Source organism: Vanessa atalanta, chromosome 5, assembly GCF_905147765.1.
Source record: "Vanessa atalanta chromosome 5, ilVanAtal1.2, whole genome shotgun sequence".
Taxonomy (NCBI): Eukaryota; Metazoa; Arthropoda; class Insecta; order Lepidoptera; family Nymphalidae; genus Vanessa; species Vanessa atalanta.
This window is the reverse complement of record NC_061875.1, coordinates 11,927-28,792: the sequence shown is the minus strand read 5'-3', so window position 1 is coordinate 28,792 and position 16,866 is coordinate 11,927. Positions and strand designations below refer to the sequence as shown.

The following is a 16,866-nucleotide window of genomic DNA, read 5'->3' as shown; positions in this document are numbered from 1 at the left end:
ACCTCTCGTCCTTGTATCGCGTCGTGTCGTGACAAATACTACTAACTACCCTTATAAAGTAATATATCGCAATTAATGTAAGCATATTTTAAACGCTTAATAGTTTCAATTATCCTATTTTAGATAGTATAAAATATCTTTAATGAAATCAATAATTAATGGTTATTAGTAATATTTCTTACGATAATTTAATCAAATGTAGTGTGTGTACCAAATTCTTAAAGATGAGTTATTTTACAGATTAAATACCGTTTAAAACTACCACGAGTCCGGAGTGTATGAACATTATTTGTATAAGATTGAAATTAATTACATGTACATTGAAAAAAATTCTTACTCATCGTTCAGCGGCCAAATCACTTTTGTTTTTTTAATGAATATTAAAGATCACATGAAATAGGTCATTAGAGTGATTCGAAACTCGTTCCCAAATCTGGTTCGTTGCGAGTTTGTTTGTTCAAGGTGATGCGACACTACATTCGGAGCGACCGGCGCGAGCACGTCTCCGGCGCGGGCGCGTCTCGCTCAACAATTGTTAATCAGAGAAGCTTGAAGGGTGATACTGTCGGTTGCTGTGTTAACACTTTTGTATTTACATGTTGTCATGATGATCTGATTCACTTTTTACTTTTGTGTATCTTTAAGTCGATCCCGCCCTGCCGGTAACTTAGTATCGATAAATTAACTTCCCCAGAAGTACAATATATAAGTATAATGAGATGTTTTTATTATTAACAATGACTGCTATATTTATCTTAACTTGTAAATAATCTGGTACCTTGAGTATCTAATGTATATATCAGCTGCAGGTCTTCTCGATAAGAATCAAAATGTTGGCCCTGCATCCGATCGGTTCCCGGGTGTCGGTGTGTGAGATTGTTGTTCCATGGCGTTATGAGACTGAGGGACTCGAGCGCCTCCTGCTGCGCGAACTGTGAACTATAATGCGCTGCGATATTGGCGGCCGTTGCTTCGACGTTGCAAATTCGTCTACAATTCAGAAAATTTCAAAATATTATCCGTTTATGTTGTAGTTTCAACGAGTTATATTTTTTAATATACATATTATAGCAATTTAGCAATGAGACCAAATGTTTCTTTACAAAATATTAAATAATTTAATTGATTCTCCATATCTGCTCAGTAAGATTTTATTTAAATGTGCTCGTTTTAACGCTCGCTCTCAGGATACTTTTTCAATACCTATTTGTAAAAATAATTATTTCAAAAATTCTTTTATTCTAAGATCTTGCAATAGTCATAATAAAAAATACAACCACATTAATTTGTTTAAAAATAGTTTAAGTAAATTTCATAATCTTGTGAAAAATACTTATTAGTAATTAACCATAACCATATTACGTTAAAATTTTACTTTGTCATAATTAGTTATATTTTATGTAACATCAAAATTAGTCCACTTCCCTGTTAAAACAGTAGTGGAAACTTAACTGGCATAAGTGTTAATATACGATATTCTGTATGTTTCCCTAATAAATAAATAAAAAAAAATATATAGAAACAAAAAAAAAGGAATTCTGAGTCTATCGGTTCGCTAAATAAACCAGCCTATTACTCGTTCGTCATCGAATTCCTTAACAGCCTTGTACTATTGATGATATAATCTAACAAACTGTTAAAAACCACGTCTGTCTAAGTCTTATCTCGTTCGAGCATTATAATATGTCGAGATTTCAATCAAGATGTTTTTAAAGTACAACCAACGTGTAATAATAACAATTGTTTTATACAAATGTATGCAAGCTAAATTGACTCTTATTTGATAAGCCACAAAACCTACTGCAGCTTCCGAAACAGAATGCCTAGTCCTCGGGCCAAAATCAATATAAGCATTAATAAAAAGTCAATCGGTATTTGCATATATAATGTGCCTTTCCACTGTTGTGTCGGCTTATCGTTACATCGCGTTATGAATTTATAATGCCGGCCGTGAAAATATCGGCTTAAGGCGTGTATCAATTATTTACAATGTTGTAACGAAGAATGCCAACTAGTAGGTTCATTTAGTGAGCCACTCACACCCATCGGCCATCATCCATCGTCCACTCCTCTAGTTTGGAACGCACTCCACTACGTTGGTCCGCTGCAAATTGGCAAAGTTTCATTCGACACATGTAGGTTTCCTCACGATAGTTATCTTTCACGTCCGAGCACAATATACTTATACAATATAAGCCAATATCGGCTGTTTGTTAGGGTTGACATTGTCCATAAGACATACAGGAAAGACCAGTCGAACTGAACTGACAAAGTTGCCGACTGCTTGTCACTCACACTTGCAATCCTAAAACTACCGGTAGCCTTAAAAACTATCAGTTTTTGTCTGTTTGGATCTAATAAACAACGCGGCCTCTGGCGGTGCTGGGCGCCAAATTAAGAGTTCCGATAAGTTGACTTATTACAGTCGTCGTCGCGTTGACGTCCCACTCGGTGTGCGCTGTACGCTAATATTGAGCACAGTTGTATTTGTTTATTCACGTAATCGGTTTTGCGCTTAAGCGCGCCGAAGGTTACGCTCCTTTGTTCGGCGTGTCATTAAGTATGATGTGTTATTACAAGTAACAATACTTGAGCTTATCAATGATTTCCAAACAGACAAACGTATGGAGGCTTTATTTGTTAGAGGAGTGTAAAAGACGGCAAGGAGTGTAGGAAGAAAGAAGTAGTATAATTCTTCTGCACATTGAAATATTACCTCTAAAGAGATTTATTTAAATGCTACTTGAAGATTGTAAGCTGCTACTTTATCGTTCCCAGAGCCGTCGTAAGCTATGCTGGGACTCTTGGGCACTCATGATTTTGGGGTTATTTTTCTAGATATATATTAAAATAACAATGAAACAATTTATTTTTAATTTAAAAAATTCTAACATCTGGAAATAATTTGCGTATGTCTAGCCAGGCATTAAATTTAGTTTCAAATAAACGGTGCGGTAAGTTTCGTAAATTCTTAGGAATCTGATTGATTGTATAATCTTATGACAATATTGTATCTATTTATGTAGTGAGGACCACGCTTGTAGCTTTGAACCTTTAATATCGACTATTGTGACTAGCCTTTTGATAAAGTTGTGAATTATTTCTTACAAACATGGCAGTTTCGAAAATATACATAGCAGTCAAAGTCTGCACAAACTGTGAGAGAAATTGTTGGTTCATCGGGCTCCTTTCAGGATGGGGGCCCTGGGCACGTGCGCTGTATGCCCTTATGCTAAAAACGGTAATGATCATTCCTATTTCAAGGGATTTCCTCAACAACGTCTACTCCCGGTTGTTTCATCAATCTTAACATTAACTGATACAATTCTATATGACGAATCAACAGTGCAAGAATAATTATTTAGTGCATTTAAAATCATATATATATATATATATATATACCGTTATTATAAATAATAATAATCGACTAAGTTGAAAAATTTAATTTTTAGAAAATTTTAAACAGTCTCAAAGGAGGAACAAAATGTGTATTCCAAACCTAGTGATATGTATTAACATAGTCTTTATTGCAAACATTACATGTACATGAATATTTTATTTATATAAGAATTATTAACACTAAGTCTTCCACTATAAACAAATAAAATTTAAAAAATGTTACTCTATAAATCATGTCCGTCTCGAATGTGTGTGTATTTTAGTGTAGTCAACAAATATCAATGTCTTTTATTCCAACTCCGTGAATCGCACTCGGACGGTCTACTTTGTCAATAATTAACAAAGCATCCTGTTCTTATCAGTAACTGTATTACCGTGCTTGCCTTTATCCTTTTATTTTGGCTCGATAAGTGTAACGCCTGCATATTAAATGTATTTGGCAGTATTACATTTAACACGGCCGGCTGACTGCCAGTGCTGGTTTAGCGTCCCACTGCCACAAGGCGTATTGATAGATGAGCTCGACAAAAATTCAATTAGTCGGATCTTACGACACCCTTGGGTTGGAAAAGGGCACTGCGTATAATACGATGTAATTATTTATATAATTCATCGCAATTAAAAACAAATATCAAACTAATATCATCAAGTTCCCGTCATAACATACGAACACACAAACACATGTCCGCCGGTCGCGTGTCAAATTACTGGCGTTTCCTGTGCGTATTATAACCGTAATTATGTTTTAGCCTTCACATTATTAACGCTCGTGACGTCGCGGTTTGTGTATTAAATAAGTTGTTACATGTTATTTTGATAATTACAGTCGCTAATTTTTCGAATTTTGGTCATTATGGTCCGGAAAACGCTGCGCCAGACCGATGCGATCTACATTGTGTTCACAAAAAAACAATATCAGTACAGGAGCCGTCTTATTTATTTCAAATTATTGTCTTTTATTCGCTTAAATTCATCGCCGTTCATTACATTGTATTAGGAAATATGATCGCAAAGGTTAAGTATTCGTATGAACCTGTAGGCCGGCGCTGTCGGGCGAGAACTGTTCGATCACTCCCACGCTTAAATAATTTACTGATAATAGAGTCAGTTGACGAACGGGCAATAAGTAACGTACAAATACAAAATATTCAAGTGAAGTATAATGATATTCTTCATGTACCTATGTTCACGTAATACATATTCCACGGACCTAAAATTATAATATAACATTAAATCTATGCGTTACTTATATTATTTTGTGTTTCTTATGATACCTTCGCCACATTGTATGAGAGAAAGATATGAACTATTATTACTTAGACATGAATATGTTTATAACTCACAAGGCCGCAACGAAATTATTGGCCACAGCAACTGATCTCAATGACCAGCCAACTACGCAGGATCATATTGAATATAATTAAGATGGCGCACAAGGGCAAGTGCTCGATGGAACGGTGTTCGTTGATTCCTACACAGAGTATTGTGTAAAAGTCATTTACATTAAGTTGACGAATTCATTTTATTTAATATAAATAACAACTATTGAGTTTATTTTCAGTAGAATCTCTTCAGTTATCTGGACCAACGAAACTGTACCTCTACTGCAGTTATTGCCTCATCATATAGGAACTCGAGAAACACTTGTGTTTTCTCTATACCTAATTAAGCGACGTGTACGAGCCGTTCGGCTCGTGATCGCGCGAACGGCTCTCGTGCTGATAAGGCACGCGCGATGATTACGCTGAATAGCTGTCGACTTAAATCATTAGATTATCGAATAAATTCCATTGGCGTGAATTGTTTCAGTAGAAATCATCAAAGTATAAAATAAATAAAATAATTCTTTCCTAAATAAACAATTCATTAGTGTAAACACTCGTCTAAACTATTCAACAAAATGAGAAGATGTGAATATTTATTCACAAAAATGTGTCATTAGCTCTCACCGTTGACTCTCACTTCGAGACCTGACTGTACCAGTTCAAAGTTTCGATAAGGATAGCGGCTGATATCAATATTTTATTATTAAGAAGAAAAAAACGACACTGGATCACCCATTTACATTCCATCACCACAAATGTTTGGGACGATAACTATTTTACATAAACAAGTAGCTATTTATTGTGTTATAGTGTTAAAATAAGGGACACTTTGAACGGATCGATTGGATAAAATCTAATGTGTATCTAATCGATGGAGCAACTTCATTACTATTATATTTTGTTGTTGCACCGCTCAGCTTTGAACTGAAAATATCTGCCTAATTTCAAGTCTTTGCGTCATCAATCAATGCTGTTTGTTGATAGTTAGATGTTGTGTGTTGATAGTGAACTGACTTATTCCTATAAACTTCCGGGAGATGATTCGGTCACATAGCCAGTGTGAATATTATTTTTATAATTGAGATAAAGTCTGCTAGATTTGTTAAAAATCGGCATTCCACAGTTCCATACATATTGGGTCCTTTCTAATTTTTGGTATACGTAAATGATCTCCCATTCTGAGTTAATGGTATTTATGATATTGTATTGTTGGCTGATCATACATCATTACCCTTTAAAATTGTTAGGAAAAACAATAATAATGACGATTTTAATAATGCAAAATTACTTGGACACAGGCGAAGATGCGGAGGACAGAAATAAGTTACATTTATGAAGTCTCCGAGGCGACAAATACGCTTACTTCATGGTTGAAGTGAGTCAGACAGCCTTTTTAGACGAGTTAGGATAGTGAGTAATAGTTACGTTGTTGCCTTACTGTTATTATGTACACGTGCAATGTGCATTTACGAGTAAAGCCGTACTCGTGGTGTGTACACCGCAACTTGTACAATTTCAACGGTATTTGTCAGTTATTTTTAGACAAAAAGTTTGGTTGATAAGTTGTATTTATAATAATTTAGTTTTTTAGATTACTGTCGTAAAATCTGAGCGAGAAGTAATAAGGCGTAGGGTTTATTCGTTCTTTTCAATTTATCCAAACAAAAAAGTTATTAAAAATTAGCTTAGTATGAAAATAAATTATTTAATTTACTGTTTTAAGCAATTCTAACCGTTTGATGCGTATTTTTTTTAAACAGTTTCATAGATTATTCGAAGCTGATGTTTTGTATAGTTTAAACATTATTCTGTAGAGGTGGTCCGCACGTAGCTCCAGAGATTTTCTTTTGTCGTGAAAATACTTATCATCACACACAGCATTCAAAGTAGGAATTGAAGAAAATGCATAAGTGGTAGCGAAGATTATATATATTTTAAATCTCCAGAAGGACTCCAGAAGGATTTTAATAAACTTGCGCTGGAGAACCGTGAAGAAATCAGCCTTTTACTTTCTTTTTACCAGGATACGATGCCTATGCCCAGCAGCGGGATGGCTACGGGCTCCAACTTACTTTCATTTATAAATTTTAAATATATATTTTTTTAAATGTCGAACAATACAATTTGAACGACTCTAGACAAACGGTACACGACGAGCCAAGCGATTATATTATTATTGTTGTGGTTTCGCGACAGTGACTGTACTTGCGACTAATTATATTGAAGTACTATCTAATAGATATGTATGCTTGTATAATTATACACTTTTAGCCCTTGACAAAAACCAACTAGTTTGTTTGTTTGCAATGGGAATGATTACACTCGGAATTAACCTAATCGGTTCACTAGTTACGTATGTATTTTTTTAAGTAATCGAGGCCAAACATTTTAGAATAACATTATTTTATTGAATCTGAATACTATCTAATTCCCGCCACTTCCCGATTCTTTGTGATCTTTAAATTTTTGTTTTTCTACCTATTGCACGTTGATGGGACTAAACCAGGCACCGTCACGTAAGTGTCAACAGCATCCGTTTTAATTCAAACAGTTGAACGACATTTACGTGAACGTAACGTAAGAAAATGACACACCTACCTTTATATGTACTTCTACGCCAAACCAACTGCGCAGACAATGCATACAATACTACTCATACTATATTCATAATTGTAACGAGGTATTTCAGCATTCTTGTAATGCGGACTAAGGCTGCTTGTTGAAACGAACTAGTGTTTCCTTATGTGTATGTGTATTTTACGAGTAGGTATATACTAGGTACATAGGTGTGTGTAACTGCGTAATCTGTGTTAAGTGAAGTTTTTGCCAATCTCACAAACCTCGTATATCAAATATTTTTTATTGAAACGGTAATGTGGGAAAATGTTGTGATACAGACTATTCATCCTATTTACGTTACGTACACACGTGGCGAGCGAGTGGCGGAGTATAACGTCAACCACTAGTGACGGGATTGATGTGACGACGATCAAATGATTAATATAAACACTAATTTATAAATTAAGCACACAGAGGCTGTATGGAAAGCTCACGTGTTTATAATTATTGAATTCTCATATGTTGATAACTGTTGGGCGCAACTTGTAGTGCTGGGAAATGTAACAAATGTATATAACTTACAATAATTAACTAACAACAATATTTTACTTAACCACACGATACTAGCATGCTAATGCGACTCGGAGGTTCACATGCATCGCTTGTAATAGAAAGGCGAGATATCGGAGTAGGCAAATGAATGCGGTCGCATTACGAGAGACGGTCAAGCGAAGGGGGCCCTGCAGCGCAGAATCCGCGCCATTTACGTCGCCGTCCGACCTAGAGCACGTCTCCGCTGTGATCATTACTAACTTACACCCAAACGATTCAATCTCATATCATTTGTCAAAAATGTTTATTTTGTGACGCACATACCAATTTAATTATTATTTTTACAAAGTCAGTACTGCAAAGTGATTAAATTATTTAAAGTGATCTCCTACTGTTATACGAGTACCTTTGCGTTACTTTATAACGAGTAAGATAGAACCGAAGCGCCACTCCTAGAGCGGCTTATCGGTCTATAAGATCACGGACACCTGATTTGTTTATAAAAGAACAAGACATTTCTGAACTTTAGCGTCAGAACCGAGCGTTGAAACGATAAGTTGCTTGCGAAATATACATGAAAACCCCGTGGCGTTGGTTTACTATAACTGGATGGTAAATTTTGGGCAAAACCAACCGCTGATATTAGTGTGCACTTATAGTTTTAAATTAATCTAATATTTTTTGAGACTCATAACTGCAAATGAATTTTTCATCTCATGTTTGCTCGCAAAGTGATTTATAAAAAAAAATAACGAAATACTGTTTTCAAGGCATTTAAAACCTCAAGTGACTTATGTATAGAGCTATAGCACTAAACGGTTTTAAGGCCTGAGCCTGCCGATGTACAGAATTGTGAAACATTCCAGTTGTACAATTAGGCCATTTCAAGCTTAGACCTAAGAATGTGAGAGGCGATTGCTCAGAGAACTATTTACGAATGCAACAATTTCCTCCATTAACTGATATTCATAAAGTACTTTTATCGTAAAAGTTAACATGAATCAAAATCAATGATAGTTAAGTTAGACGCGAGTCTGAAATTATATATTTTTGTTGACGCTCTTCATTATTTATCGTTTGTTTGAATGCTCTGTAATTGTCTCTGTTTCTTTTTCTACTTCCATCTCTTTTGCTCTTTGAAGTCGTATTTTGGACAATACGACTTCAAAGAGAATTACAAATAATTAATACATACATACATAAAATACAAATAAAAATAAATTGAAATTCATAAATTAATTATAATTGATTTAATAAATTTTAAAAATCTATGTATCTATTTTAATAATCTATGAAATTTTTCTAATTAAGTCATTAGTGTGACGAAAACCAGGTAACGACAAACAGACCCCCTGGTATGTTTATCATTACAACAACATGATGTTTCCTCCACTAAAACGACTCTATTCTTGGCAACAACTGCTGTGTACAGATAGTTTAATAGTTGACTGTAATTACACTCAATAGTGTTTTTGCTTATTAGAAACCTCGCGTGTCGTGCACGAATTTCACTGCGCATGTGCCATTCTTGCCAACTTTTCCCAAGTACCTACATATGTTTAGGTGCAGCCAATTAATCGCTGTTCATGTTAGTCTACTCGTACTATGTACTGCCGGTGTTCGGAGCTCTCAGTGTAACAATAGGCTGCGATTCTGACGTGAATGTTACTTTTTATCTAAAATATATCGGGTGTAAGTTAGTCATACTTTAAATGTACTATGAATATAAACCATTTTAAATAAGGATAGAAAAAACAAATCTATATAGTGGTTCGTTCTTTGCGCGTAACATACTAGTGTCAGGTTAAAAAAAATATATGTCGTGGCTTTGTTTCGCTAGCACAATAGTTTTTCGAATATCATAAAAATCATGACACAAGTTATATAACAACGCATCCGTACCTATTTAAAAACAAAATTACCTTTAACAAAAATGACATGATGGGAGTGTTTTAAGAAAACCACAAATCGTCTTCGTTCGATTTGCACGATTTGCACGAGTCGAACATTTATTTATATGTTGACAGCTGTAAGCGAGTTTACATTTTATTAGGCTTAATATAAGAAAATATAGTAGGACTTAGTTACCTTAAAATTATTTAGGATAATCAAGAAAATAAAGGAGAAAAATAATCACTCACATTATACACTTATACATTATCTTTAATAATGATATAATTCTTTCAAACGCATAAACGAGCTTTAGATACCTCAAAACATCAGACTTGTCAAAACTATTTAGGGTTTTTAACAACCAACTATTTCAAACTTCTTACAATCTTATAAGATGCTTTTAAACGATCACCGTAAAAATACCTTTACCCAGCACTTATGTATAAGTATTTAGGTTAGTATTAGAAATTAAGGTAGGAAGGTCGATGGCGGGAGGACTGTCGTAGACCGCATAACGCGAACGGCTGAGTATTTTTACGGAATGATTTCAGAGAAATTTTGGTTTTAATCTTGCACATCGTGTTGGATCTCATTCGTGTCGTGTCAAGGCGATGGCGACAATCTGGCTCGTTTGCATTTCATCTCAGTCTATTGTCTCGCTTTGAGGTGAAGGATGCAGCAAACAGCTCGCTTGATTACATCTAATTAGTGTCATGCAATCACACTTTTAAGGCCGAAACACTTGTGGCGATGAAATTGTACCTTGTCTTCATTTCAAGTGAATTAGGGTTGATAGATATCATTGGTTATCTTTTGCCTAGTTTGCCTCGTTTTTAAATCACCATTTCGGACTTTTTCTTCTAGTGATCGGACTCTGTGTGTGAAACGATCTGAATGGCAATGATAAAAACGATAAAATTACTTTATTAATTTTTGTGTATAATTTCGCTAGTGGGCTTTTTAAGATTTGATCAGAATTTAAGACTTCAACCGTATGACAGTTTTTTGTATCTGTTAAAGATAGTAATTATTGTTATAAAAACGAATGAGAATATTAAAAAATAAATATGCCTATTTTTTATTTTCAGGCAGCGTACGGCGAACTACGACACAAAGTAGCGCAAACACGACCCGGGACTCGCAGCTGTTGTCTCTTCTCGCAGCAAGGAGGAGACAGTTGCTGACAGGGAGGCTGACCAGTCACATCAACACCATTGCGACCTTAGCTCACAAGCCTCACAAGTAAATGCAACGTTGATTTTGAGATAGAATTATTTAGAAATTTTGAAAAATTAAATAGATTGAGATACATACTTTTATTCTTGCGCTGTACTGAACACAAACCGGACATATGTATTTACAATGGTACACATAATATTAGCTGTAAATAAAAACCTTTTCCTAGACGGGTTCGTGCAACGCAATACTATGTTGTATCTAATAGTATAGTATAAGATTTGTTAGCTATATCAACTAATACATTCATGAATTCGTTTGCATTATATAAATAAATGTTAACGTTGGATATACCATTATATAATATTTTTATGATAAGGGCTTGAAAACTGTTTATGTGTTTCAGAGGTAATACTACGTTCGCTCAGTTGGAAATCAAAGATTCGAACAGCTCCATTGTAAAGAAGATTATATTCGACAATTCTAGCAATGAAGCTATAGCACCGACATTGAGACTTGTCTCCCGTGAAGGCAATAAAGAAATACGACAGGAAGTAAAACCGCATGAAATAAGGCACTTATTTATACCCCGAGTATTGTATCAAGAAAATAAGAGTAGAGCAGGGTTTTTAAATAATAGAAGAAAGGAATTAATTAATAAAACCCTTATAGTAGATACCACTACAGAGAATAGTATTGTATACGTTCCTCCAGAAAAATTGGAAGGGCTTGATAAAGAAGTTGAATTAGACCCTGAAGAAGAGTTTCAGGTTGACGAGTCTAATCATGGGCTCTATTTACTTAATTATTCAGATACAGACAATATAACGCAAAGTCATCCAAATTTAAATAAAATTGCATCTAGTAATGAAATTAAAGACAATTCTAAATTTAATCTTGATACGACTACACTTGCGTATATTCAAGAGAATGAAAAAATTACTACATTATCAGATAGGCAGGAGAAAGAAGAAAAAGTTAATACAATAGCAAACAGTACTGAAATTCATAAAACTAGAGTCGATATTGTAGACAGTGACAAAGATAAAGGAAATCAAACATTATTTATGTCAGAAGAAATTTATAACCATTTTCGACCTCTTGAAAAAGAATTGCCCGATGAAGAAATGGCACCATTTATTTATTTTGGTCAGAAGTTAGGAGGTCCGGGTTTCAATGATAATTTAACTAATTCTCCTTTTCTCTCAGCATCAACAAAGTCAGTGAATTTTATAGCAGCACCAACAGAAAAGCGAAAATTTAATTCAAGGTATTCTGCTACCGAAAAATATAAAAACAATAGCGCTGGCGAAGAAGAAATTAATGAGGATATGGATGTATCTGTTGTAAAAAATATAATAGAAAAAAATAAAATAAGAAACACGGTAAAAGGACCTGCACCAGCGCGACACGTAGGATTAGTTAATGCATATAGAAAATATTCAAGTACAACACAGTCAACTCCAAAGCCACAGTCGATTGCTCTAGTGAATGTAACCGAGCCGATTGTACAAAATGTTACGCCAGAAAATTTAGATATAAGTGAAGAAATCTCACGCTTGAATAGCACTATACTTCTAAAAGATCCCATTCTTAATGGAAGTGTCACAAAAGACATTTCTACAAACAAAACAAATCTCACATCATCGTCTCCAAGGAATTTCACACGAACATATTTTAATTTACGTAGGCGTCCGTCTAGATTAACTACTTTATCTAGTACTGAAAATGTCTTACCTGAAACGACAAATACGACAACGACCGAAAAAGTTTCAACATCCGTTTACACTGCTGTTGTCACATCTGTATCAATAACTTCTTCTATAAAAGGTCATAATAAAACAGATTCTTTAGCTAAAGACTCAGATAATAATACTGTAACTGAAAGTATCGAAGAAATAAAAAATGGTACAATTCCAAATACAATTTTATTAAATGAAACAGAAACAACTGTTTTTTCATCTTCAACACTGAGGCCGAGTAGACATAAAATAAGAATAAGAACAACAACTACTGAGGGTCCTTTGAATTCCAAACTCAGTTCAACGCCTGTGACTGACACTCCAAAACTAACAGAACCTCCTCTCGTTAGTGACCGATACATAAGTGACTTTGGACAAGAAACGACAACTTCGAAGATATCCGACAGACTAGCGACTTTATTTGGACTTAACAACACTTATGATAATACAAGTGGAGTAACAACTCGACCAAAAAATAAATTGCGACGACGTAGGCCAACAACAACGACTAGCACAACCACTACTACAGCTGCTTCTACTTATGCTTCTTTGACTACAACATCTATTGAAGCAGCAAACACCAGACCAGCAGTTTTCCTTGCAACTACAATACCCACCACCCAAACCATAGATACCACTGAAAATGTAATTAAACCTTTCATAGTTACATCGCGAACTTCGTCAGAATCAAGCTCCAAACCGTCTGTATTAACTTTACAAACGACTAATGATTCAAATGAAACGGCAGCTATTAATAACTCTACGGTCCAGAAGGACGATTCACAGAATGAAGACGTTGTTATTGAAGCTGAAAAAACTTATACCGCATCATATGTTTTAGCTGGTCTTGGGTTTCTTCCGGTCATAGCTGTTGTAGCATTTGTTTTACGAAATCTCCTTAATAAGAAAACCAAAGAAATCGACACAGAATATGAAGGCTATTTTGACGACGGTGGTGATATAAAGAAGGAATCACCGATAACTCCAGTTGCACGTCCTCCGATACCTACTCCAACTAAACCCGATCAAAAATGGGAATTCCCAAGAAACAAACTAAGATTACAGACTTTACTAGGACAAGGAAACTTTGGACAGGTAAATAAATTAAGAAACAAAAACAATTTACGCAATAGTCAAATTTATACTTCCTTTTACGGTTGTTTTACCTTTTTGTACAGGTATGGAAAGCTGAAGCAGATGATTTAAACGGCCACGATGGGTTAACACGGCTAGTTGCAGTGAAAACTATAAAGGAATCGGCTTCTCAAAAAGAGAAGCAGGAACTTTTACATGAAATCTACATCATGCAAAAGATTGGAACACACCCGAATGTGGTTACGCTTCTAGCTTGTTGTACAGAGCAAGGTTAGTATCTCCTACAAAATTAAATAATAGTGTTACCTAAAATTTTCCCCTAGTGGTCAACATATTAAAAAAATATACTAAGTTACTGTTTCCATTTTATATACTTTGTTTTTAATTGCAGAGCCATATCTACTTATAATGGAGTATGTAATGTGTGGTAAGCTGCTAACATACCTTCGCGAGCGACGTTCCCGGCCCGATCGTTTCAGCGGCAGTGGCGCTCTAACATCGCGAGACCTCACCGTTTTCGCATACTGCGTCGCGAGAGGCATGGATTATATCGCGTCCAAAGGGGTAAGTTTGCACCAAGGTTGGCTTAGTTGTTAATGTATCAGAATTTAAAACCACATCAACATAATTTGTAACCTGGTCAGGATGATAAATATTGTATTCAATTTTTCTTCAAATTCATTTTTATTTTGCTTTTTCAGATTGTACACCGTGACCTGGCAGCTCGAAACGTGTTGGTGGATCACAACAAGTTATGCAAGATTGCTGACTTTGGCATGTCGCGTAGCGCGGGAGCGTCCGCACGCGGTGGTCGCGGCGCCCTGCCCGTGCGCTGGATGGCGCCCGAGGCGTTACTCTACAACGTGCACAGCCACCACACCGACGTGTGGGCTTTCGGCATTCTGTTGTGGGAGATCGTCACGCTTGGTATGTAACGCGATTAGAACGTACGCTTGGTATGTGCAGCCGCAATAGATATGAGGATATTGACGATCCGATGTGTTTGCAGGCTCGACGCCGTACGCGGCTATGTCGGGGCGTGAGGTACTAGCGGCGGTGGCGGAGGGCTACCGATTGGAGCGTCCGCCGCACTGCAAGCCACAGCTTTATCGCGCAATGCACGCGTGCTGGCACGCAGATCCTTCACAGCGGCCCAGCTTTGCGACGCTCAAGGCGCAACTGGCGGAGCTGCTAGATAATGAGCCCGCAGAGGGTAACTACGTCGATCTGGACTCATTCTACCAGGAGTCCTCTGTCTACAGCGACCCGTCGGCCATCATACATGACGACGATGGGCTGTCCGCCGAGTACGACAGGGAAAGGCGGTGTTTTAGAGAGTAAGTGCTGCATGTCGTCTCTGTCATATGATTCCTGTTATAAAATTATTGAAGAAAAAAACGTTTTTTAGATTACTCATAATATTTTTCATATCGTTTCATATACTTTGAATTAGTATTTGAGGTGTGAATTAAAATTTTAATGTTATTGCAGATTACAGGCGGGACCACCGAAATTCGAAAATCGAGCCTTTAATTTACGAGACGAAGAACTCCGAAACAAGTTCAGTATCGGGACACCGCGTATGGGAGGATTTGGAATACGGGACATAACTTTCAATGAAAGGAACTTCTCCGATGGAGAGTTTAACGACCGGAACTTCCAAGAAAAGAACTTCCCGGAGCGAAATTTCACCGATAAAAACTTTAACGATGCGAACTTTACAGAACGTAAAGATGGCAAACTATCGACGTCTAGTTTCCACAGAGAAAGGGAGCGAGATAATCCTTTGGTCAGTAGGAACAGCTTTAATGGGTTTCCGAGAATTGGGACGAGGGAAAACCATTTTCAAATGACGCCAGAAGGTCGTAACAAGCGAGTGTCAGAATTTGAATGCGATATTTAATTAGTGAAGTCACTGGAATGGATTTATTTAATTAGGTTGCCGTATAAGTTAATTGTAGATAAATTCTTCATAGAATATATTCTACGTGACTAGTTTCTGAAATTGACCTTTAAATGTGTCACAAACACTAATAAGATTTTTGTATACATCGTTCCCAAACCGTTTGTCTGCGTTGTAAGGTTTCAGATTTAATTCACCATAAAGGGATTTTAGTATTTGTAGAGTGATAAAAACTTTACACGAGTCCTACCTAAAAGTATCTCTTGATAATTTAAATATTATCTTATTTTGATTGGATTTGAGATAATCCTTTTCTTCATTGCGGCAATGCGACCACATGACAAATTATGCTTTAAGATTTAATTTCAATCGATCTGTGTCTTAGATCTGTGTTGATATTGTAAATAAATTTGATATATAGCAGTATTCGTTTGCAGTGAATATTTTGATGTCTAACAGTAGAAAATAAATATTGTAAATAATAGTTATGCCGTTGTAGAATAAGACTTGTAAAATATATCATATACAGCAAATAATACGAGCTACTGATCTTTGTTAGACACAAAGTGTGAAAGAATTACATAAAATAAACTCAATATTTTCTTTATTTTTAATCTGTATTAATTTTATATTATTTCGTTTTCGTTATTTGTATGAGTGGATTTATCTTTTATTGAAGTAAATAATAATATCACTGTATAATAGTTTTATATATTTACCCATTAAATTATGGTGCTGACAGAGTTTTTTTGTATTCTTATCTATTGTTTCTGTAAATATTTAACAAATTTTAAACATGTGTTACTAGAAATAAGTTTTCTTTCATTTCAAATCTCAGTTCAATATTATCTTCTAGTCTCTAAAATGTATAATTCTATTGGATTGTTAAATGATCTGATTATTGGATAAGTTTAAAAGATTTATTTTCAAATAAATAAAGTATTAAAATTATGTTTTTTATTATTTTACATAAGTATATTTTTAACGCAAACGGATAACGATTCTTTATCGAAGAAATTCCTTCTGATTTGGGTTCAGTGGAAATAAGGTTGACATTGTTTTATTCATATTATGACGTGGATACACGTAAACTGGCCTTATTTGACTTCAATTAAAAGGTTTTTTCTCAGTAAGTAGTATTGAAAAAACTTTAAAAATATGTGTGTGTGTGTTGGTTTTTTTTTCGGGAATCAGCATATTATTCCTGCACCATGCACATTTT

General features: G+C 35.3%; 1 protein-coding gene across 1 annotated transcript in view; it reads left to right on the top strand.

The window, feature by feature from the left end:
- Positions 1-16,504, top strand: part of LOC125063961 (RGS domain-containing serine/threonine-protein kinase A-like) — a 79,057-nt gene extending 62,553 nt beyond the window's left edge. Inside the window, exons 2-8 of the mRNA XM_047670697.1 lie at positions 10,817-10,970; positions 11,311-13,741; positions 13,825-14,011; positions 14,133-14,305; positions 14,443-14,668; positions 14,751-15,078; positions 15,233-16,504. Of these exons, the coding sequence (XP_047526653.1) occupies positions 10,817-10,970; positions 11,311-13,741; positions 13,825-14,011; positions 14,133-14,305; positions 14,443-14,668; positions 14,751-15,078; positions 15,233-15,644 (3,911 nt within the window). The 3' untranslated portion in view covers positions 15,645-16,504. The remainder of the gene's footprint in view (positions 1-10,816; positions 10,971-11,310; positions 13,742-13,824; positions 14,012-14,132; positions 14,306-14,442; positions 14,669-14,750; positions 15,079-15,232) is intronic.
- The last annotated feature ends 362 nt before the right edge of the window (positions 16,505-16,866 follow it).